Below are 22,343 nucleotides of genomic sequence, written 5' to 3' on the forward strand. Positions count from 1 at the left end.
TACCCTTTTATCAGACATCATGCTTATTTACTTCAGGCTCCCGTATGCTCTTTGGTGTTGGTTTTGCAGCTCTATTGAGGTATAATTTGCATGCTATAAAATTCATCCACTGTAAGTTCAATGATTTTAATTACATTGGGTGCCTGGGTGGCTCAGTTGGTGAAGCATCCAGTCTCAGCTCAGGTCATGATCTCTGGGTTTGTGAGTTCAAGCCTGGCGTCGGACTCTCTGCTGTGAGTGCAGAGCCTGCTTTAGATCCTTTATCTCCCTCTCTCTCTGTCCCGCCCCACCCTCTCTCTCAAAATAAACAAACCTTTAAAAATAAATAAGCATTTAAAAAAAATGGTTTTAGGGACACCTGGGTGGCTCAGTTGGTTAAGCCTCTGACTCAGGTCATGCTCTTACACCGTTTGTGGGTTCGAGCCCTGCATTGGGCTCTGTGCTGACAGCTCAGAGCCTGGAGCCTCCTTTGGATTCTGTGTTTCCCTCTCTCTCAGCCCCTCCTCTGCTTGAGCTATGTTCTTCTCTGTCTCTCAAAAATAAATAAACGTTAAAAAATTATTTAAAAAAATGATTTTAATTATGCCAATAGAGTTGTGTGATAATTGTTACAATCCAGTTGTAGAATATTTTCATCAGCCCCCAAAATCCCCTTGAACTTATTGGCAGTCAAAGCCATTCCCAACCCCAGGCAACCACAGGCCTGTTTTCTGTATTCCGGATGTTTCATATAGATGCAATCATAGTACAGGCAGATCTATAGTATAGTTGGGGTTTTTTTCATAGATTTTTCTTTTTTGCTAAGCTGCAACATACATGGTTTAATACAAAAACATTTAATCAAGTGAACAATAATAAACTGAACAATAAACCAAAAAACACTCAAAATATTTTCCACTGAAAACATGTTAAGACGGTATAGGCTTTTGTTTCCCATCTTACTGCAATTTTCTTAGGTGTTACAAGCCTACCTACCCCATGTTTTCCATAATCATGCAGATGTGAATGGAAGTTTTTATGAATAAATAAGTGACAAGTTTGTTTACTGCAGAGAATCATATCACAAGGCAGCAAGTTGGGTTAAAAGAACAAAATTATTCAAGAAATATTTCATATTCAATTAGAATCCGTGAACTCTAAGCTGTTTCTCTGTGACAATGCCAACCTCCAAGAGAGACTGACAAATGTTTTTTCTTCAGTCACCTTAAAGTAGAATAACTTCTCCGTATCTGGGATACGTGTCAATCAATCACAGTGTCATCAAGAGGGAAAGGGTCTGAGGCTTGAGCCTGATGCGCATGAGACCACCAGCCTCTACACCTTCTTCCACTTTGGGGAAGTCATGCTTCCTTCCCCAAAGGGGGCTATGAAAGCCCCCCACCTGATAAAGAAAATTTCAACTTTTAATGCTGTGGGCTCTGCTCCTGGACTCTCAGGGAAGCTATATATTTTTTAATTTATTTATTTAAATTCAAGTTAGTTAACATATAGTATAATAACGGTTTCAGTAGAATTTAGTGATTCATCACTTACGTCTGACACCCAGTGCTCATCCCAACAAGTGCCCTCCTTAGTGCCCGTCACCCATTGAGCCCATCCCCTCACCCACCACCCCTCCAGCAACCCTCAGTTTGCTCTCTGTATTTAAGAATCTCTTAGGGTTTGCCTCCCTGTTTTTAACTTTTATCGAGGTCAGAATGATTTAACCAAACTTCACAACAGGGGCACTATTTCTGCTGCAAACACACACTATACATCTGCTTCATTAGTAAATAACCCAAACAAAACATTTCTAGAGATAAGAGTAAGAATCTCCTAAGTTCCCACACCTCTGATGCCCGCAACTTTGTACATACTAAAACATAAGACAAAGTTTGTAATTTTCTGAGAAGTCTTATGTCATGGTGAATTGTAACCCTTGATGTAAAACAACAAATATAACCCTGCATCAAACCTTCTCATTCTTTCTCTGGAGCACTCTTTTCTTTGTGAGAACTGTATATCCAGAGCTGCTGTCCTCACTTGGGCTCAACTAAAGCTCTTTTCCTTTTTTTTAAACTATTTCTTATATATTTATTTTGAGGGGGGAGGGGCAGAGAGAGAGACTTCCAAGCAGGCTCCACACTGTCGGCACAGAGCCCAGTGTGCGGCTCGATCTCACAACCATGAGATCATGACCTGGCTCAGTCAGATGCTTAACCAACCGAGCCACCCAGGCACCCCTTTTCCTTTTTTTTTTTTTCTTTTAGAAACTAAAAGTTTTGTTCATTTTGCTTCAACACACACCACCTGGCTTCTTTCCCCTTCCCTCCAGAACACCTGGGGTAGATCATGTATTTACTGAGATTGGGCTTTCTCAAAAGACAAGAAGAAAGGCTGTTTGTCCTAGAATGCTGCAAATGCCCTTGAGGTAGAAACAGCAAAGAAACAAGCTGCCTTCTCCAAACAGAGGGGGTGGGGGTGGGGGCTGGGAAGGAACACAGAAAGCATGAAACAAATGAACATCTCACTAAATATTCTGCCACAGTGCTTTGCACTCATCTACCACAAGACCACATCAGTGAACAGTTAAAAAGCAAGTCATAATTTTAGTCTTCTTATCTACACTGAGATTCCATCTATTCACGGAAGTGTGCAAGGAAGGAGGCACCACCCTGGACTCAGGCTAAGAAACAGAGAGGGCTCTAACACCAGCAACGGTAACAGCGGCTGGCACTGTGCACCATTGTTAGTTTCACACGTTTTAGCCTTTAACCCTCACGACAGCCTTAGGCAGTAAGTGCTGTAGATCCAAATCCCTTAGTTTTAAAGCCTTTGATGCAAGCTCCAGTTTCAGAATTCTGATTTTTTTTTTATTTTTGAAAGGTGATACAGTAATGTATTTGTATGTCATTTATACAACCTAACTCTGCAAGAAGGTCTGAGTCAGGTCGCCTGGGTGGCTCAGTGGGTTAAGTGTCCAACTCTTGATTTCAGCTCAGGTCATGATCTGAGTTCTGAGTTTGTGATTTCTAGCCCAGCATCTGGCTCTGCACTGGCATCGTGATACCTCCTTGGGATTCTCTCTCTTTCTCTGACCCTCCTCTTGTGTTCTCTCCCAAAAATAAATAAATAAACATGAAGAAGAAGAAGAGGAAGAAGAGGAGGAGGAAGAAGAAGGTGTGAAGCAGATCTCCTACAAACCGAAAGGCTTTGGGTCCTCAGAACTTTTTGGATTTTACAGATAAAGAGAAGGAGGCACAGGAAGGTCAGGTAACTTGTTCAAGGTCTCACAGCTAAGAAGTGGTAGGGGTGCGCAATGCTTCAAAGCCCCTTTTTTCACTGCTGAAAAAACCACTTCGACGACTTTCTCTACCAGAAACTCAGCTCCAACCTTCCTACTCCCCAGCCCAGTGCAGCCTGTGTACGACCTTCCTCCCGCACCTCCCCGCCCCCAAATTCTCTAATACTCATTTTGTCTCACCTTAATAGGGCTTAAAATAGTAGAAAGACTATTTCTACTCTACGGAGTGGCCGTATGGCTCACTCCGGGCACCCCTACAGACGCAGGAGGGACACTCGGGAATTGGGTGTGGGGCCAGGTAGTGACTTGCCATCCTTCTGCCCGGTTCTAGAGATTGACTCACGGGTGATGTGAAAGGCCCGGCAGGGGGAGCCTGACTGGAGCCGGCGGTCTAGAAAGTGAAACTGAATTCTTACTAGATACCAGCAGAGGGCGCGTCTGCCTTTCCCCGTTAGGATTAGGATTCCCGCCCTGCCACGCCCCCCAGCCCCCCCCAGCCCCCCCCCCCCGTTTCCTTCCAACCAGCAGGCAGTTTGGAGTCACGACCACGTGCTGTCGTTTTCCTGCTGAGCAGCGCCAGCCTCTTCATTCCTACATCCAGTTATCCAGTTCTACCCCCGTATGCAGTCCTTTTTTTCTGGGTTAGGGGTTAGGGTTAGGGTTTGTGCCTGGTATTTTGCAGTTCAGAGATGCTCCCGAGAATAAAACCCCAGACCTCTTCTGGGGTCAGGAGTTACAGGTTAGGGTATATGTCTGGTGTTTTAAGTCCTTGGTGATCTTTGGCACGAACCTGTTCTCAGACCCTCTCTCGTCTCCCCTCCTCCCCCTCTCCCACTTCTGTTCTCTCGTCCTGCATAGGGATCCATTGTGGGGGCATCGGCTGCCCGCCTTGACCCCGCTGTCAGCTGCCCTTAGGGGTCTTGTATCTGCGTCCTTGCTGAACCCTTCCTTCGGTGCTTAGGATGCAAATTATTGTGGTTCTCTCTCCTTCCTCCTCTTGGTTCCTCCCTTTTAATTCTCGCTAATCCGGAGGCATCTTCCCTCCTCCGGTGCAGTAGATCAGTGCTCTTACTTACCAACAGTGCAGGTCAATCCAGTAATCCCACCTGTGTGGGACACCTGACTCATCCCGGCGTCAACAGTTGGCCTCTTGAACAAAGGGCCCAAGAAACATCCTGCAGGTTTTGTGTCTTTAATTAAAGGTCTATTTTAAGGGCAAAGTCGGATGGAAAGTCAGGCATGCTCGGTTAACTATATCTAGATGTAACGCTTTTAAATAGAGGTCGAGGCTTCAATCCAAGGATGCCTGGGACCGTCCTCCTTTTTCGGTCGAGCCCCCGCGGCTCCAGCGCAGAAGACTGCCTCCACACTCTTCCTTTAATTAATAATTTCTTTCAGTGAGCGCCGCCGGTCACGGCAGTCCACTGCTGAGGGTAACCCTCGTTTCCCTGGGTGCGGGCCTTGACCTGCGCGGACCGCGGGGCTCGAACTCTGCGGGAGGGGGCGTGGCCTGCAGGGAAGGGGGCGTGGCCTGCAGGGGGCGCGGCTGCGGAGGGGGCGGGGACTCGGGGGCGGGGCCCGGGAAATTCCCGGCGGAGGCGCCGAGGCCCGCGCGGCGGTCAGCTGAGCGGCGCTGGGCGGGGTCGGGAGGCCGCAAGTCGGCCGCAGGCTCCTGGAGCGCCCGCCGCCACCCCCAGCCGGGCCCCGGTCGGCGTCTGCATCCGGGTCTGGAGCCCTCCCCCCCCCACCCCCCGGGGGCACGATGCCGAGGAAGGAGTGACCCCGAGAGAGGCCGGAGCGCGGGCGCTGGGTGAGCGGGGGTAAGGGGCGGGCAGAGGCTTGGCGAGGCGGAGGTCCCCTTTCCGCACTGGAAGCTGTTAGCGCGGCCCCCTTGGGTGCGACCCCGAGCCTGTGGGAGTGTGGGTCGCGAGGGGTGGGGCGCCCCCTCCCCTGGGAAGGCTCCCAGGCCTGGGCGGAACCTGACCTGGTGGGAAAGGGCAGCGGGGTGGCTATCCCAAAGCGCCCTCACTCCTTCATTTACCGGCCGGCCTGGCCGCAGGAGACTTCCTCTGTAGGTCACAGAGGTGGTTTAAGGATGACATCCTCCCGCAGGTTGGGAATGAGCATCTCGCCGGCTCCCCGTTATATGGGAAGTGGCTAAAGGTACACCTTTGAGAAACAAAAACTGCTCTCGCTTTAGGAGATAGCCCAGGAACACTAAGGAACAAGTGACCTCTCTCTAAGGCAGTGGGACTCCTGAACAGCCGTTGTGTCCAGGAGAGCTTGTGTGGATAAACACACATAGCTATGAATACTAGTTGAGGCTGAGAACCCCAAAGGAATAGTTCTTACTGTCGGAAAGGTGTGAGCTGGAGGCGGAGTAAACATCGCAAAGAGAAAACGAAACCCAGATTCTGGTCTGGCCTCTTCACCTGGAAAACTGCTGGATGGAAATGTATGCCACAGAACTGTTGAAGGATGAAATGGAAAACAGAGCTGTACACCAGTTAAGGTGGCGTTAGGACCTCAAAAGCCTCAGATCTGATTAAGCAAGGCAGCACTATGAACATAAGAACCCCACACACCCCCTCCCCCTGCTCTTTGGGGAGGAAGAGACGAGCTAGGGAACCTTGGCTACCTCCCAGGTCATGCCCAGTTTGTACTGGGCGGACAATTTCTAGCTAGGGCAGAGGCTAAGGCCAGGAACTGCCCTGAAATGAACAAGGTAAGTGAACTTTAAATACGGCCTGGAGAGACAGGAATCTTCCAGGTGACTGTTTTCTGTTTTTCTACTTGGCCAGTTTTAGTGGTTCTTTGTATATTATGTTCAACATTATAAAAATAACATTTTTGGGGGGTAACTGATCTCAGGTTGTGTATTATGCTATGGAATCCAATTAAACCCTTCAAAACACAAAAACTCTATTCTTGAAGGGAGGGGAAGCAAAAATACTATAAAAACAGGGAGGGGGACAAACCATAAGAGACTCCTAAATACAGAGAACAAACTGAGGGTTGCTGGAGGGGGTTGTGGGTGGGGGGGATGGGCTGAGTGGGTGATGGGCATCAAGGAGGACCCTCGTTGGAATGAGCACTGGGTGTTATATGTAGGGGATGAATCACTGGATTCTACTCCTGAAATCATTATTGCACTATATGCTAACCAACTTGGATGTGAATTTTAAAATAATATTAATAAATACTTTTTTTAAAAAAAGGAAACTTACTTTAAGTACAAAAGAAAAACTAACTTTATTCTTGAAAGGAATCGGCTGTTGTATTACCTTCCTACAGAACCCTCTCCCTTAACTAAGGATGAATGAGTATTTTCTTCTCCAAGTCCTGCTTTTTCTGAATTTTATAGAGACTGGAACTATTTGAGATGTTCTTTGTCATCTATGGGATTAGTGAGTCCAAATGAAAAGGAAGAAATTAAACTCTGTTTTTAAAAAGTGAAATCTGTTTCGTTCAGAGGAAAATATTATTTTAAAGGTTTTCATTTTGACACGTAGGTGAGGATTGAATAATAGAATGTGTCTTAGCGAGTGACATCCAGATACCTTTGAGGATAATATAAGAAATAGTACTAATTTTCAAAGCGAGTTTTAAAAGTTGAGTTCAAGAATCTGGAAATGAGTGCCACTGAGCTGTAGAAAAACTGGTAGTGCTCACATGCTGGGTTTGTCACCTGCAGAGCAGAAAGTGTTTTACGAGTGTTAGTCCTTAAAATACCTCCTTACACTGTATTTTCATTTCATTTCAACAAACATTTGCTGAGAGCCTGCTGTGTGCTGCCCCCAAGGAAGAATAAAATAGAGACCTTCACTGAAGTTTGACAGAAGATGGACTGGCATGGGCTTATTATGGGACTTTGCAGCAGGGCCAAGTGCTACTGAGTATTTAGAGGAGAGAACAGTTTGTTTTTCACAGGACATCTACTTCAGCTGGACATCCAGCTGTCTGCTGGATATTTGCCAGGGCAAAAGTGGGACGAGACATTTTGCGCAGAGGGGAGAAGAGAGATTCAGGCAGAGAAGCAGAAGAAGGCAGGGAACTGTGAGCTGTTCAGTGTGCCTTGGGTGCGAGTGGCATGGTGACAGGAGATGCTACCAGTGGGTGGGCAGGGGCCAGACTCCGGAACGCCACGTTTTTCCCACTCGGGAGCTGGAACTCTGTCTTGTATAGGAAGCGTTTTAAGCAGAAGGGTGAACTTTGTGGGAAAAGAAACCAAGGAGGTGGTGGAGCTGCAGTGGAAAGAGAGAAGTCAAACCTTGTAGGAGAGTCTTCAGCACGTATTCTAGGCGCTGGGGACACAGTGGGGGGCAAAATAGACCAAAACCCTGTACTGGGACCGGGCGAGAAGGACTGGACCTAAGCTGGCAGGGGTGGGGAGGAGGTACAAGTGCTAGGACTTGGGGACCCATTAGACTCCGGGGAAGAGGGAGTAGAGACTCAAGGATGACTCCCGGGGCCCTGCCTTACGTGATGAGATTAAATCTATTTTCACTTTCTGTATGTTAGCAAATTCCAAAATCAGAATACCATTTCTGACATAAAATGTGAAGCTTCTTTCTCCCCCTTAATAGGATACATACTTCGAATTCTTTTTTCAGGGTGATGATGGTTTGGTTGATGCAGTTGTGGGTTCTTAGTCCCTTTGTGATCCCAAACCAGACTATACCAGTAGCCACCTATTGTGTCGGGTCAAGAAATAGGTTTTCGCTGTTTTAAAATTAATGTATCCATGTGGGGGTTAACCTTGTGAATGCTTATTAAGCAGATTTGGAACACTAGCGATACAGGGGTAAGGGCCTGGACTTACTCTGTTATGCTCACTGGTCCAGTGTCCAGTGGGTGGGAATCAGTACTAGGCAGACTTGTGCTCAATACAAAATGACTTTCTGATGATAGGAACCTTCCTGTAATAGAGCAGGCCATTGCCTGCTAAAGTCATTACTCATATTTTCTGTCATTGAAGTCTTTCAAGCCTGTTCTATATGACCATCTTCCATAAAAACTAGACAAGACATTCTTGCATTGAATGTCTGGACTGGATCGTCTGTAAGGCCAACTCAGGAATGAGATTTAAGCTCATGCCCATCGTGCCCACAAAGTCAAGTCGTTGCTATACTTATTTGAACTCTGGAATTAAAAATGAGAATATGTTTAAGAATTCAAATAGCAGATCTGGGAATAAAAGTTAGGAGATTTTGCTTTGATCATCCACCGTCCAGGTAGTTTGCCTTCTTCCTCATTGGTGAAATCTTGACAAATCCTGTGCTAAATCAATTTGCCCTTCGGGAGTTCAATACCACCGTTGCTTAGAAATGACATGTTTCAAAAAATAGTTACAAACTGAGAGGGAGGGAGGCAAACAGTAAGAGATTCTTAAATACAGAGAATGAACTGAGGGTTTGGCTGGCCCAGTTGGTAGAAAATGCAACTCTTGACCTTGGGGTCATGAGTCAAGGCTCATATTGGGCATAGAGCTTACATTTTAAAAATGAAAAAGAAAAAAAGAAATGACCCCTTTCAAATCCAGATTATGTGGATTTTTTAATGGGAAATTCTGGTAAAAAAACAAAACAAAACAAATTTCTGTTATTAGAACCTTGGAATAAATGGCTTAGTTCCAATTTCTGTAATCTTTGAAGATGTATGCAAGAAGTTATAATGCATCTCTTTGTTCAATTGAATGTAGCCTCAGGTGGTGTTAAAGACTTAGAAAATTCAGCTTTTTCTAACAGGTATTCTACCAATAGACATTTCACATAGGCACTGTACTCATAACTCATAATGATGCCCTTAAATACTCTAAAATCTTAGGATACACTTTGAGTCCCTCAAAAGTGATTAAATTACTTTTAGTAAAAATTTGGTAATGAGTATTTACATGCTTATGCATGGCATACATGCTAATTTCTTATTTACTATGACATTTGAATTATCAAGTCTTTCCTAACAGTGCAGGGTAAAGAAGAGTTCGCTGTGATTGGTTAGGACAGGCATACGTATTAGTGAGAGAGGGTGGCCTGGCCAGGGAGGGTGATGGGGTGTTGGAGGTGTTGGATGGTAGGGTTGGACTCAGATCTCCCCAGAAGCTCAAGAATACTTTTCCCAGGGTTTTTGAGCTGAAAGTAACTGTAATGATCATCATTTGCTACACAGGTCAGTAAATCATTGTAGGGGTCACACATCTGCTTCAGGTACCCAGTGTTTTTTCCTCCGTCCCCCTTCGCGTAACCCTGCTTTTTTCCTTCATGTCCTTGTAAAATCTGGGCAATCTGAAAAACTTAGAATAGTCACAACCAGTTTTAACTTCGTAAGAGCTGTGTCTAAAGGCTTGGGAGGAGGGTAATGGAAAATCAAGGAGGAAACTACCTGAATAATTTTAAAGGGAAAATCTTTCTTTTCTCCCCTCCCCTGCCCACACTTTCCCTCTTCTCTCCTTCTCTCTCCCCTTTCCTCTCCCTTGAAAAACCATGAAGGAGAAATGCTTACACAATAAAATGAAACCAAGCACATCTCTAGAGAACTGCCTAGGGACTTTTTTAAAAAACATCCATGAAATGTTTCCATTTACTTTTTTTTTTCCTAAATGTTAATTTAGTTTTGAGAGAGCACGTGCACCCCCATGAACAAGGGAGGAGCAGAGAGAGAGGGAGACAGGATCCTAAGTGGGCTCTTCGCTGACAGCAGACAGCCGATGTGGGGCTCACACTCACGAGCCATGAGATCCTGACCTGAGCTAAAGGCTGATGCTTAACCGACTGAGCCCCCCAGGCACCGCCCCTCATTTACTTTAACAAAATATGATCGTTGAAGAGCTGAGCAATTGAATGTTGACAAGCAGATGATACACATTGCAAGGATTTTATCTGTAGGTCTCTTACGTAGAATTTTAGTATTCCTGTTATTTAGGGGGAAAAAAACCCATGTTTATGAAATGTGAGCTCTGACCTCAGACTGTGCAAAAATGAATTTTATGGAAAGAAACTGGCATTCTCCAAATTGTTTTTGTTCAAATTATTTTATCCAAATTATGGGGGAAAACAAAAGCAGGCTGTTCTAGTCATCGAATGCCAAGACAACAGGTCTCTTCTTTTTTTTTTTTTTTTTTTTTACAAATAGTTTATTGTCAAATTAGTTTCTACATAACACTCAGTGCTCATCCCCAAAGTGCCCTCCTTCATGCCCATCCCCCCCTCCCCCCCACATCCATCAGTCCTCAGTTTTTGTCAGCATTCAAGAGTCTCTCATGGTTTGCCTCTCTCCCTTTCCCCCACCATTTCCGCCCTTCTTCTCCCCCTTGGTCCTCCGTCAAGTTCCTCCTAATCCTCCTATACGTGCAAACATATGGTATTTGTCCTTCTCTGCCTGACTTATTTCGCTCAGCATAACACCCTCAAGGTCCATCCATGTTGCTACACATGGCCAGATTTCATTGTTTCTCATTGCCATGTAGTATTCCATGGTATAGATAAACCACATCTTCTTGATCCATTCATCTGTTGATGGACACTTAGGCTCTTTCCATGTTTTAGCTATTGTAGAGAGTGCTGCTATGAACATTGGGGTACATGTGCTCCTATGCCTCAGCATTTCACAACAGGTCTCTTCTAAATGCATTTGGGTATATGAACCGAAGATACCTTCTAAAGGCTCACAGTTGAACGGTGTGCTTCGTCAGTGTTTTCCCTTCATAAATCGCTGTCCTCATTAAAGTGAGGCTTTAAATGGCTGCGCAGGGGAGAAGCCAGGCCTGCTGTCCTGTGTGCAGCTTCTTTCAGATGGAAGGCAAGTCTCCAGGCTCCCGGGTCCAGGGACCTCCAGAGAACCCCAGGCCTTGCCTCCTGTTGGCATGGGAGGAGGCACCTGCGTGTCTGGCTGCATTTTAATATATGGTCCCCGTGAGCATGCATAGATGTTATGATCCAGCAACGCATCAGAGAGTGCGCTTAGCCTTCTGTGCCTTCCACTGACCTGTTCAGTGACTCGGTGGTTGTCGTGAAAAGGCTTATCATCATCTTCACGAAGCACAAAGAAGAAAACGTTTGCCTATAGCATGTAGCCAGTTGTTAGAAGAGATTCCTGGGTTCTCTCAGGTGGGAGGACATGTATAAATGGACCTGAGATACACTCGTCTGTCTTATTTATGTCCACATTAACCCCTCTACAAAATAAAGTGGTATGCTTAGAATTTTCTCAGAACATGCAGTCAGTAAACAGGATCTCTTTGTCTTGTAAGTGTGCTCTGCAGAACTATTGAATGCCGAAGCCTAAATAGTCAGCAGCATCTTTATTGTTTTACAGGGCTGGGTTTTGGAGTCATCGTTAATGCTCGGTTGCACCTCTTATTAAGTGACCTTAGATGAGCTATAAACCCTCTGTGAGCTCAGCTCTGTCTCCTGTAAAATAGCCATCTAGCTGAGTTTTCGTGAGGATTAGAAACTGACATGTCTGATGCAGTGATTCAGCATGTAGTAAGCATCCAGAATACATTAATTCTCCCTTTTCTCTTAGCCAAAAATGCAAGAGCTAAAATATAGAAAATTTTTAAACAGCTTTATTGACATATAATTCACTTTCTATGCAGTTCACCTACAACAGAGAGATTTGAGCTTCAAAGATTTGCACAGGAAAACCAATTTAATGATATTTTACCCATGCCTGCAGATATATGCTTGAAACCTTCATGAATCCCTCTGCCCTAATTATCACAATATTATGCTCTTCTCTTGCTCCCCATTTTGCCACTCCTCACTGCCCCCACTTACACGGACGCATGTGCACATGCATACACACAGATGGTAGCACGTACACTTTTTGTTTAAAAGGAAAAATCAGGGGCACCTGGGTGACTCGGTCGTTGGGGCATCCGACTTCAGCTCAGGTCATGATCTCACTGTCGGTGAGTTAGAGCCCTGTGTTGGGCCCTGTGCTGACAGCTCAGAGCCTGGAGCTGCTTCAGATTCTGCGTCTCCTGCTCTCTCAACCTCTCCCCCATTCACTATCTCTCTCTTCCTCTCTCAAATAAATAAATAAAAACAAACAAACATTAAAAAAAATTTTTTTTAAAAAGGAAGAATCAAAAATGTCCAAAATGTAATTGGAGGGAAGTAGGCAACTTTCAGAAAACTCACCGGTGGTTGCCAGTGGATTTGCAAGGCTCGTGGGGGCCCCTTGTAGAGGAAAGACAGCTCTCTTTTCAGCCTGTGACTTTTCCGTGACTTTTCTGTAGGTCCTTCTGCCATGTCCCACCAACCACTTAGTTGCTTGACTGAAAAGGGGGACAGCCCCAACGAACCCACAGGAAATGGACCCCCCAACCTGGCCCACCCAAATCTGGACACGTTCACACCAGAGGAACTGCTACAGCAGATGAAGGAGCTCCTGACCGAGAACCATCAGCTTAAAGGTGAGCAGCCGCCGGCCCCCGGGGTTTCTCCATCCACCCTGGGCCTTCGTGAACCAAATCTCTTCGCGAAAAGCCTTATTGGTGAACTTCCTACTCTCTGTTTCACTACCTGGAGGAAGAGCCCAGAGTGTAGCTTTGGGTAAGGCTAAAAATTGCTTCTGTTGTTTACTTTGGGATGCAGGTAAGAATAAAAAGTACTTATATTCCTCAGGGAATGGCACAATGACAGTCTATTTAGAAAGAAACAGGGAGAAAGGCTACTATTATTCCAGAGTCAGTCCTAAACATGCCCTTGTTCACAGAGAGCATCCTAGTGTCTCAGGCCATGGTTTCCGGCAGGATGGTGTTCAAAGCTGTGCCGTACCACATGTGCTGTAGCGGAGATACCCAAACCACCTTTGTTTTCTGGAGTCTTCAGAGGACTGGAAACAACTTTAGACCCCCGGTCCTATCTGGAAGCAAAAACCACTCAACCTTGCTACAGTCTTTTTCCTGCCGACCCTGGGGCCCAGGCCAAGCACGGCTCCTTTAGATTCCAAGCTACGTGATGAGGGTAGTCTAGAGGGAGGTGGGATTCATCAAGTCAAGACTGATCCATGACACTCTCACTCTGAATCCTCTACAGAAGCCATGAAGCTAAATAATCAGGCTATGAAAGGGCGATTTGAAGAGCTTTCAGCCTGGACAGAGAAACAGAAGGAAGAACGCCTCTTTTTTGAGACACAGAGCAAGGAAGCCAAAGAGCGCCTCATGGCTTTGAGTCATGAAAATGAAAAACTGAAGGAAGAACTTGGAAAACTAAAAGGGAGAACAGAAAGGTCCCTTGAGGTGAGCAGACTGATCTGTTGTGATTCTATTGTCTTTTAGCAACATTTAGAGTAGACACTTTCTCATCTAGACTTCTGGATCAAAACCTTTCACAGTTCAGACTAGATGAGTATTCCGTATCATCCTAAAAAATTGGGGCGCCTGGGTGGCTCAGTCCGTTGGGCATCCAACTCTTGATTTCAGCTCAGGTCATGATCCCATGGGTTGTGGGATTGAGCCCTGCATCAGGCTTGGCGCTGACAGTGTGGAGCCTGCTTGGGACTCTCTCTCTCAAAATAAATAAACATTTAAAAAAAATAAAAAGAAAGAAAATACTGTTCTTGCTGAGGAGGTTGGTTGCAGTTTCAAGGATCATGTATGATCTCCTTTGGGGGAAGGAAGTTTGTACAGCTTTGACCATACTGGTTATAGTCAAAAGAAGGTTGTAGTTATAAATCAGTACTTTGTATTCATTGTAGATGGTGTAGGACAACCTTTGCCTAGAATCACCCAAAGGTTAGCTTTTAGTTTATGTCTTTCATATAAAATTGCATTTAAGAAAATCTGTGACTCAGGGGGTTCCTGGGTGGCCCAGTTGGGTAAGCATCTGACTTTGGCAGAGGTCATGATCTCACCATTTGTGAGTTCAAGCCCTGCATCAGGCTCTGTGCTGACAGGTTGGAGCCTGGAGCCGGCTTCAGATTCTGTGTCTCTGTCTCTCTTTGCCCCTCCTCTGCATGCTCTTTCTCTCTCTCAAAAATAAACATTTTTAAAAAATCTATGACTGGGAAGTTTTGCCTTCTGATCTTGTCCTTTCCCCCAGTCTACCATAGAGACTCAGTTTACATTTTACATTTGCTTTTGAAAAATGGTGCAACACGTCATGCTGTAGCAGGAAGCTGTACGGTTGCCACATTTTCATTGACCCAAAGAACCAGAGAAAAATGCCCACGGGCCAGGAGTGGATGTTAAAGATGTGAGTAGAAGGAAAAAGGATATATGAAAACACACTTGAAGGATCTGCCGATATTCTAAGGCTCACTGGGTATTGTTCATTGGGATGGACATCTGCTCTTCACTTTCTCCCCAGCCGTAAACTTAGCAGCCCTCTGTAGGATGGAGCACTGGTTTGACTCAGGGAGGATGGAATCCCAGACATCAGTGATTTTCCTTGAGATACCTTGAGCTCCGTTGATCTCTGATTTCTTGGGTAAAGAGTGAAAAGAAAGATAAGGGAAAGAAAGTAATGAAAAGGGGACAATCTGGAATAATCTAAAGAATGAAGGGTTGTTGAGAGAAATACTGTGGTTTATGTCAGTGCTTTATTCATTAATCCCTGCTCACGGGACAGTGTGGACGTTCTATTTTCATAAATTTCATGTGTGTAGGAAGTGATTCGTTGCTGAGAAGACTTTTCACATCTGATGCTTCAACTTTTCTTGCAGTTCAAAGAGCATTAAGTCACTTTTTTTTTTTTTAACATGTATTTATTATTGAGAGACAGAGCATGAGCGGGGGAGGGGCACAGAGAGGGGAAGACACAGAATCTGAAGCAGGCTCCAGGCTCTCAGCTGTCAGCAGAGCCTGATGTGGGGCTCTAACTCATAAACCACAAGATCATGACCTGAGCCGAAGATGGACACTTAACTGACTAAGCCACCCAGGCGCCCCAGAGAACATTAAGTCACTTCTTTGGTAGAAATCTCTCAAGTGTCAAAATATTTTCGAGGTAGAATACTCTGAAGACATGATCACCTGGGGTATATGAATATATTTTCTACTCTCTGGAAGAAAATATCTTAAACTCTTCTCCTCTTTGGCCTTTTGGGATGTGAGCTGACAGCTGGCATCAGCCTGCTGGGGCTATAGCCCTGAAGCTCAGAAAGAAGCTTCCAGAAGCATCTGCCTATGGGTTTTCCTAAAAATTCCCAGTATTGGGAGAAGTTGAGAACAGAAGCTGGAGCTACGGACAATTTACAGTGCAGAAGATCAGATGAAACAGTCTTGCTATAAGCAAGACTCAGAAGTGAGTCCTTGGGACAGAGGACTTGGGTGCTTGGACAGAGACATTCACGGCTCTTTAGAACCTTGGTCATCAGCTTTCTCTCCCTAAAATGTGCCTCCCAGGCCTGCCTATTGCCTCCCTGCCTCTTTGATTTTTTTTCCATGGGCCAGTTCAGGTGATTTGTAAAATTTAGGGTCTCGCTTTCCTGACTTGGAGCTCTCAAAACCTCTGACTTTTCTCACTCGCTGCTGGTTCTCCAGGGAGTCCCCTCCAGCCACTAGAGCCTCTCACGTGTTCTGTGTCACACAGGGAAAGGGAGTAGGGAATTTCTTTTGGAGATCTGCCTTCTGATTCTCACGGTGAGGCTGAGGTGTTAATTGTCCTGTCCAATTTCACAGAATCATACATTATAAGCATCTGTAAAGAGAACAGCCTTTTCTTTTCTGTACAGATTGTGAGGCAGAGGCCATTAGATGGATGTTTCTTCCAGGATCATAAAACGGCATGTTAGCCTGGGCAGATTTCCCGGACAGCAGGATGGAGGAGTGATACAAGCACGCAAGAAGTAGAGCTGCTGTGTTGCATGAAAGTCAATGGCAGGTGCCTAAAAGTGATACAAGACAGTGACAGATGATGGAGTCGAGGTTGATCAGAGAGAATACAAAGTGTGCATTCTAGTTCAGGAAGGGAATGGAAAGAATCTCAATAGTAAAATGAAGAGATTTTTAACATGTTATTTTACGGCTAGATAAGTAGATTCAGAATTGCCCAAGGAGAGTGAAGAGATCCTCACCATTGTGAAAAAGAAAGTTAACCTGACAGTCTGAGCTTCCAGGATCATGGCCTTATATCCCTGGCGCTCAGACACTTGGTTAAAACTCTGTTTCCTACCCTTATACAAAAGTGGCTTTAGAAATCCGTTCTAGAAGATGGCCTCAGAGGAGTCCAGCAGGAAAATGTGAAGATTCCTGATAGGGCACAACCTTGCCCTCACCTGCTTCCTTCCTGGTTCTAGGCCAAGCAGTGCCTCTCCTTTGATTGTTTCCGTCCCTGGACATGTATGTTTCTTTGGGATTAGTCAGGACTGAGCGAGGGTGCATAGGCTGATAACCGCTCCTTGCACGCCTGACTCGTCAGGTTCACAGTGTGTTCTTTTCTCTCAGGCCCGTGGTGGTTTTGTGGCAAGGGAATACTCCCTGGGAAGGAAGAGCACAGCCTTGCTGGTGTGAGGGGCACTCTCATGTTGCCCATTAATCCGTTTCCCTCCACTTTTTACTATTTTGTGGACCAGCCGGTTTATCGTCCATACGTATTCTTTCTGGTGCTTTTTGGGTTCTCCTAAGAGCCTCTGTGTCTGTGTACAGTTCCTTAGGAAATCTATCAGAGAGATGGTTTGTGTGTGCATATGTGAGAGAGAGAGAGAGAACTTCCTGATGTGTTGTAATTCTCTGATAATCTCAAGTGTATATTTCTGGTGGTGCCATGTTCATAAAAGCGATGAAAGTTTCCTGAGGAGGAAACCAGAGAGGCCTCTAAGGTCACAGCTGGAAGGGACCAACGAGATCATTTGCTGCCACCATCTTCCTTTCTAACCCAAGAAAACCAAGGCCAAGACATTAAGTGAATCCACTCAGGGCGGCACACACAGTGATTAGCAGGGTGTGGGCTGGAACCTGTTTTCCCTGCTCGCAGGTGCAAACACCACATCCAAACACGGTTTCTCTCTTACACCTTTGTCACGTGTGGTAATTGCAGCAAGAGGAAAGCAACACGTACTTGATATTAGTGAAAGGTGAATGTTTACTATTAATGTGTATATAGAACAGAATTTAATTTTTTTTCTTTTTACCTTTGGTAGCAGCCTCTGAATTTTCAGTTTTTCTTTCTCACCAGGCTTACTTTTAGCAACCTAAAAACACCAGTATTCTAGCAACCAGCCCACACACCCGGGAGAATTTTGGACCTTTTGTTGTCTTTTGCCTTTCATGTACCAAGTAACGAAACGTCTTGGTGCTTTGGTTTCTAACTATACGTGACAAGTATGGGGGTGGGGGAAGGTTCTGGGTTTGTAGGAAGAAGAAAAGATAAGAGGTTGATTTTGGCAGACTCTCTGCCCTTATTTTCTGAGATTCTGGACTACATCTTACAAGTTTACCATTGTCGAAGTCTGACTGGTTATTTTCATATTAGATTATTCCACTGTGCTAGGAAGCCTTTATTTTTTTTTGTCATAAAGTTATTTTAGTTTTCTATTTGAATATGATAAAATAATGTAAAATTTTCTATTTTAGGTGTTATATAAAAATACATCTTCAAGAAAAGTCTAGAATTTTCTGCCATAAAGCATAGCTGTCTTGCCATGGGCTGTGGGGACGCTTGAGTTTGATGACCAGGTGTTCGTTTGATTCACTGATTTGCTTTGCTTCTTGTCATTTCCAGGACCCCACTGGGGACCAAAGCATCCCCAAGGCAGAAGCAGACCAGGAAATGGAACAGCTGAAGACCCAGGTGGCCCGTCTTCAAGCTGAAAAGGCAGATCTCCTGGGCATCGTGTCTGAACTTCAGCTCAAGCTGAGCTCAGGCGGCCCCTCGGAAGACTCCTTTGTTGAAATCAGGATGGCTGTAAGCATCGTAGTCTTGACTTTGTTTTATGCAAATTACAAAACCTCCATAGGCACCTAGATGACCACCGTGTCTTTTCAATACACGGAGGCCAGGTGGTGGGGGAATTTCACCATCAACATCAGCAAGATAAATTGGCTCTTGTTTTTAAACATGACATACTGCTCGTGAGGGCTCTCATAGCTGAAATGGAAGAATGTTGATTCATTGGTAAATTACCGTTTATGACAAAAGAGGTAGTTTTTTTTCTTTCCATATGTCCCAACAAATCAGACATTTTGTGACAGATCTAAAAAAGAAAACAAAAGCCATCAACTTTTTCAGACCAGATCCTTAGGTGTGGTCAGCATTGGCCTTCAGTGAGCAGAATCATGATCAGATGCAGGAAAGTGATGGCTTTAAAATACTTTTTAATAATAGAACCTTCTTTTTCAAATGAGCCTTACAAGCAACCATAGTTTGTTAAAAACATGAAGCGGAGAGCGACGCCTGGATGGCTCAGTCAGTTGAGCGTCCGACTTCAGCCCAGGTCATGATCTCATGGTTCGTGGGTTTGAGCCCTGCATCAGGCTCTGTGCTGACATCTCAGAGAGCCTGGAGCCTGCTTTGGATTCTGTGTCTCCCTCTCTCTCTGCCCCTCCCCCACTCATTCTCTGTCTCATTCTGTCTCTCAAAAATGAATAAGGGGCGCCTGGGTGGCTTAATCAATTAAGCGTCTGGCTTCGGCTCAGGTCATGATCTCACAGTTTGTGGGTTCGAGCCCCACATCGGGCTCTGTGCTGACAGCCAGCTCAGAGCCTGGAGCCTATTTCGGATTCTGTGTCTCCCTCTCTCTCTGACCCTCCCCTGCCTGTGCTCTCTCTCTCTCTCTCAGAAATAAATAAAAAACATTAAAAAAATTTTTTAAATAAAAAATAAATGTAAGAAAACTTAAAAAAAAAACAAAAAACAACAAGAAGTGGAGAAGAGAAAGAGCAGAGCCACTGACTGGGGTTATGGTTGAGGGTCAACCTTGACTTCACTCCCGCTTCTAACAGCAGCTGTCTGGGTGCCTCTAAGAGCGGAGTTTGAAGCCCACGGGGTCCGACACATTTCTGTGGAACCAAAAATGCAGTAAGCTCAGTAAGGCAGTGACATGGCAGGTGCCAGCCTCTTCCTGAGCACAAGAGTGACGTCTGTTGGGTCCACATCTGGGTGTGCACATGGTCAGGCCAAAGAGCAGGGCAGGTAGATGAAACACGGAGGGGCCTCCCCTTTGTCACTGCTAAAAAAGGTGGACTAGTGATGGAGAAAAACACCTAAGGACAAGGTCCTCTGTGATCCACACTGGCATTTTAGCTTTGCCAAACCGTACATCTGATAGAGGAAAAGAGATTGTGTCTCTGAGAGAGAAAAATGTATCTTGGAGTTTGTAAAAGGCTAAACTTCTGGGGGTGTTGGAATTATTAGTGCACGACTGTCTTTGCTTTCCAACTCATTTGCTGCCCTAAAGAGTAGTAGGATGGGGAAATGGCTCTCAACAACCTTGCCAAACATGCTCCCTAAGAAATCTTTGGGTACATTAACGGTAGCTGAAATCAAGAGAATTCAAATACCAAATGGAGAGGCGTCTGGGTGACTAAGTCGGTTAAGCATCTGACTTCGGCTTAGGTCATGATCTCGTGGTTCGTGAGCTGGAACCCCACATTGGGCTCCATCTAACAGCCCAGAGCCTGGAGTCTGCTTCGGATTATGTGTCTCCCTCTCTCTCTCTCTGCCTCTCCCCTGCTCATGCTCTGTCTCTCTCTCTCTCTCTCTCTCAATAATAAATAAACATTAAAAAATAATAAATAAAATACCAAATGGAATTGGTATTTTACACTCTGCCAGAGTAGAGTCTCCTTTCTGCAGAGGACCAAAGATTATGAAACACAAGTTTGATCAAACAGCTTTCACCTTTGCAGATAACTGGCAGAATTCAGGAAGTCTAGAAAGCATATCAGAAGTTTCCATATGAGGCTTCTTCCTTTAGTCTTCATGGTTGACATAATGTACTCCTTCACTGATCTGATGAGTGACAGTTACTTTTAGTGTAAACATGCTTTTCTTGCCTTGCTTCTGTGAACCTGAAAACACTGCCCAAGATTTAGGAAGAATGCAGACAGTCAGAATGATCTAGAACTATCTTTGTGCATTTCTGCAAGATTTTCCTGCAAGTTCCTTGGAATATAAATGTCTTTCAGATCATTTAACGGGCCTTAGACATCTTGTTCCCTTAAATGGCCCACAATGTATGTGAATTTCTAATAGGAGCCAACCTTGTGCATTGTGAGCCTCGCCCACAGAAAGCAGCTTCTTTTTCAACATGGCTTCAGCGAGTTCCAACATTGTGCATTTTAAAGGCCTGTGCAGGGAAGGTGTGTGGAGTTGTCACTAGCTTCGTGTGACCTTTATTTGGGAAAGAAGGGGACTGCCAAGGAGAAGGAGGAGATAGGCTTTCATGTGCTTGGGGTCAGGTTGACTATCCTGGATGAGAGACCAACCTTCACGCCTTGGCCCTGGATATTTATAATTTGGACAGGGTGTGCGGGGTGAGGGAAGGGTAAATTTCCATTCCATTTTAGTGACCTAATTTAAACATCTCACATTCAAATGTTGGTAGATTCCTTGGGTTGCATGCCATCAAAATTCTTGATCTTTTGCCTTTTTCTCTTCTGGTAAAGCATTTGTCTCACAGACATACCATGTCAGATCTCTTTCATTTCTGCCTTGACAGGAAGGAGAAGCAGATGTGGCCGTGAAAGAAATCAAGACGAGTCCTGGGCGCATAAGAACTGCTTCCGTTGACACGTATGTGAAGAAGGGCTAAGGCCACTGGAGACACCCTTGCTGGGAGGTCAAACATGATGGGCTGCGAAAGTCAATTCTTACTACTTTATACCAGGACCTTTTAAGAATGTTCGACTTGAATAATATTTCACGTTGCAGCCCAAACTGGCAGAGACTAAGAACAATGTTGGGTGCCTTCGTAGGCTAACTCTCCCTCACCTCTCTGTTTAGAAGTGTTTCAGCTTCCGTCAGATAAGATGTGAAAACAAACTTGCTCTTAATCGGAAGACTCCTGTTTTCCCAACTTAATCAGTGTAGTTTGACCTGGACCAGGCTGTCCAGCTTGATAAGGGTGTTAACATTCTCTCTTCCCTGTTCATTCCAAGGATAAGCCACGGTGACTAACACTGAGTAATGTTTCTCTGGTGATGACTGTTAGTGCCCTGTGTCACTGTCTTACCCACTGTCCAGAGGTCTTACCTGTGGAGTCTCAAGTTGACCTGTTGCAAGTAGATACTAGGAAGCAAATGTCTTAAATGAGGATGGGGGGGTTGGGAGAGGACTGGTGCCATCAGGGCTCCTGCACGTCGTGCTCACTCAGAGTGGGCTGTTGGCCCATCCTCTGTAAGCGGAATACTACTGTGTATTTGAAATACTATTTGAAAGAAACAGTTACCTGAACATTTCTCTAGTAATCTTCTCTCATAGGCTTTTAATACATTTTTTCTCCTAGAACTTAAGGAATGTATTTATAAAATGTGAAAGTAGGTTATTATTGTTGTTATTGTTTTGTCTAATTATGCTCCCAAGCCCTTGCACAAGGGAGAAAATAAATGTTAGATAATATTCATTCATCCAACAAGGCAGTTGGCATGAATGAAAGTTATCCTTTTTTTAGTTAGCAGTTCCTCAGCTTTCTCCCATGTTGCTTTTTTAGTATCAAAAGACTTCCCTTGGAAGTGGTGGGAAGGAAGAAAGCCCTGTTTGGAATTTCCAAGCCACTTCCTCCTCATTTATATCCACCTGCCAAAACCACTTCCCCTTTAAAGCCACAGTTTGTCTTTTTTTTTTTTTTTTTTTTTACAAATAGTTTATTGTCAAATTAGTTTCCACATAACACCCAGTGCTCATCCCCACAAGTGTCCTCCTCCATGCCCATTCCTCCCTCCCCCCAACACATCCATCAGTCCTCAGTTTTTGTCAGCATTCAAGAGTCTCTCATGGTTTGCCTCTCTCCCTTTCCCCCACCATTTCCCCCCTTCTTCTCCCCCATGTTCCTCCGTCAAGTTCCTCCTAATCCTCCTATATGTGCAAACATATGATATTTGTCCTTCTCTGCCTGACTTATTTCGCTCAGCATAACACCCTCAAGGTCCATCCATGTTGCTACACATGGCCAG

The 22,343-nt window shown here is 44.9% G+C and overlaps 1 protein-coding gene across 3 annotated transcripts in view; it reads left to right on the forward strand.

Annotated features, from left to right (window-relative positions):
* Positions 1 to 4,910: 4,910 nt before the first annotated feature.
* The window catches only part of OPTN (optineurin), a 41,020-nt gene continuing 23,587 nt past the window's right edge, over positions 4,911 to 22,343 (forward strand). For 2 of the 3 annotated variants that reach the window (XM_039240014.1, XM_039240016.1), the window contains exons 1-5: positions 4,911 to 5,093; positions 12,525 to 12,701; positions 13,327 to 13,529; positions 17,953 to 18,135; positions 20,891 to 20,964. In XM_039240014.1, the coding sequence (XP_039095945.1) occupies positions 12,536 to 12,701; positions 13,327 to 13,529; positions 17,953 to 18,135; positions 20,891 to 20,964 (626 nt within the window). In that variant the 5' untranslated portion in view covers positions 4,911 to 5,093; positions 12,525 to 12,535. Of the gene's footprint in view, positions 5,094 to 5,991; positions 6,009 to 12,524; positions 12,702 to 13,326; positions 13,530 to 17,952; positions 18,136 to 20,890; positions 20,965 to 22,343 lie in introns of those variants that run through there. The other variant, XM_039240015.1, reaches the window with a different exon arrangement.

This window comes from Hyaena hyaena, unplaced genomic scaffold, assembly GCF_003009895.1.
Source record: "Hyaena hyaena isolate Hyena2069 unplaced genomic scaffold, ASM300989v1 scaffold_165, whole genome shotgun sequence".
Lineage (NCBI taxonomy): Eukaryota > Metazoa > Chordata > Mammalia > Carnivora > Hyaenidae > Hyaena > Hyaena hyaena.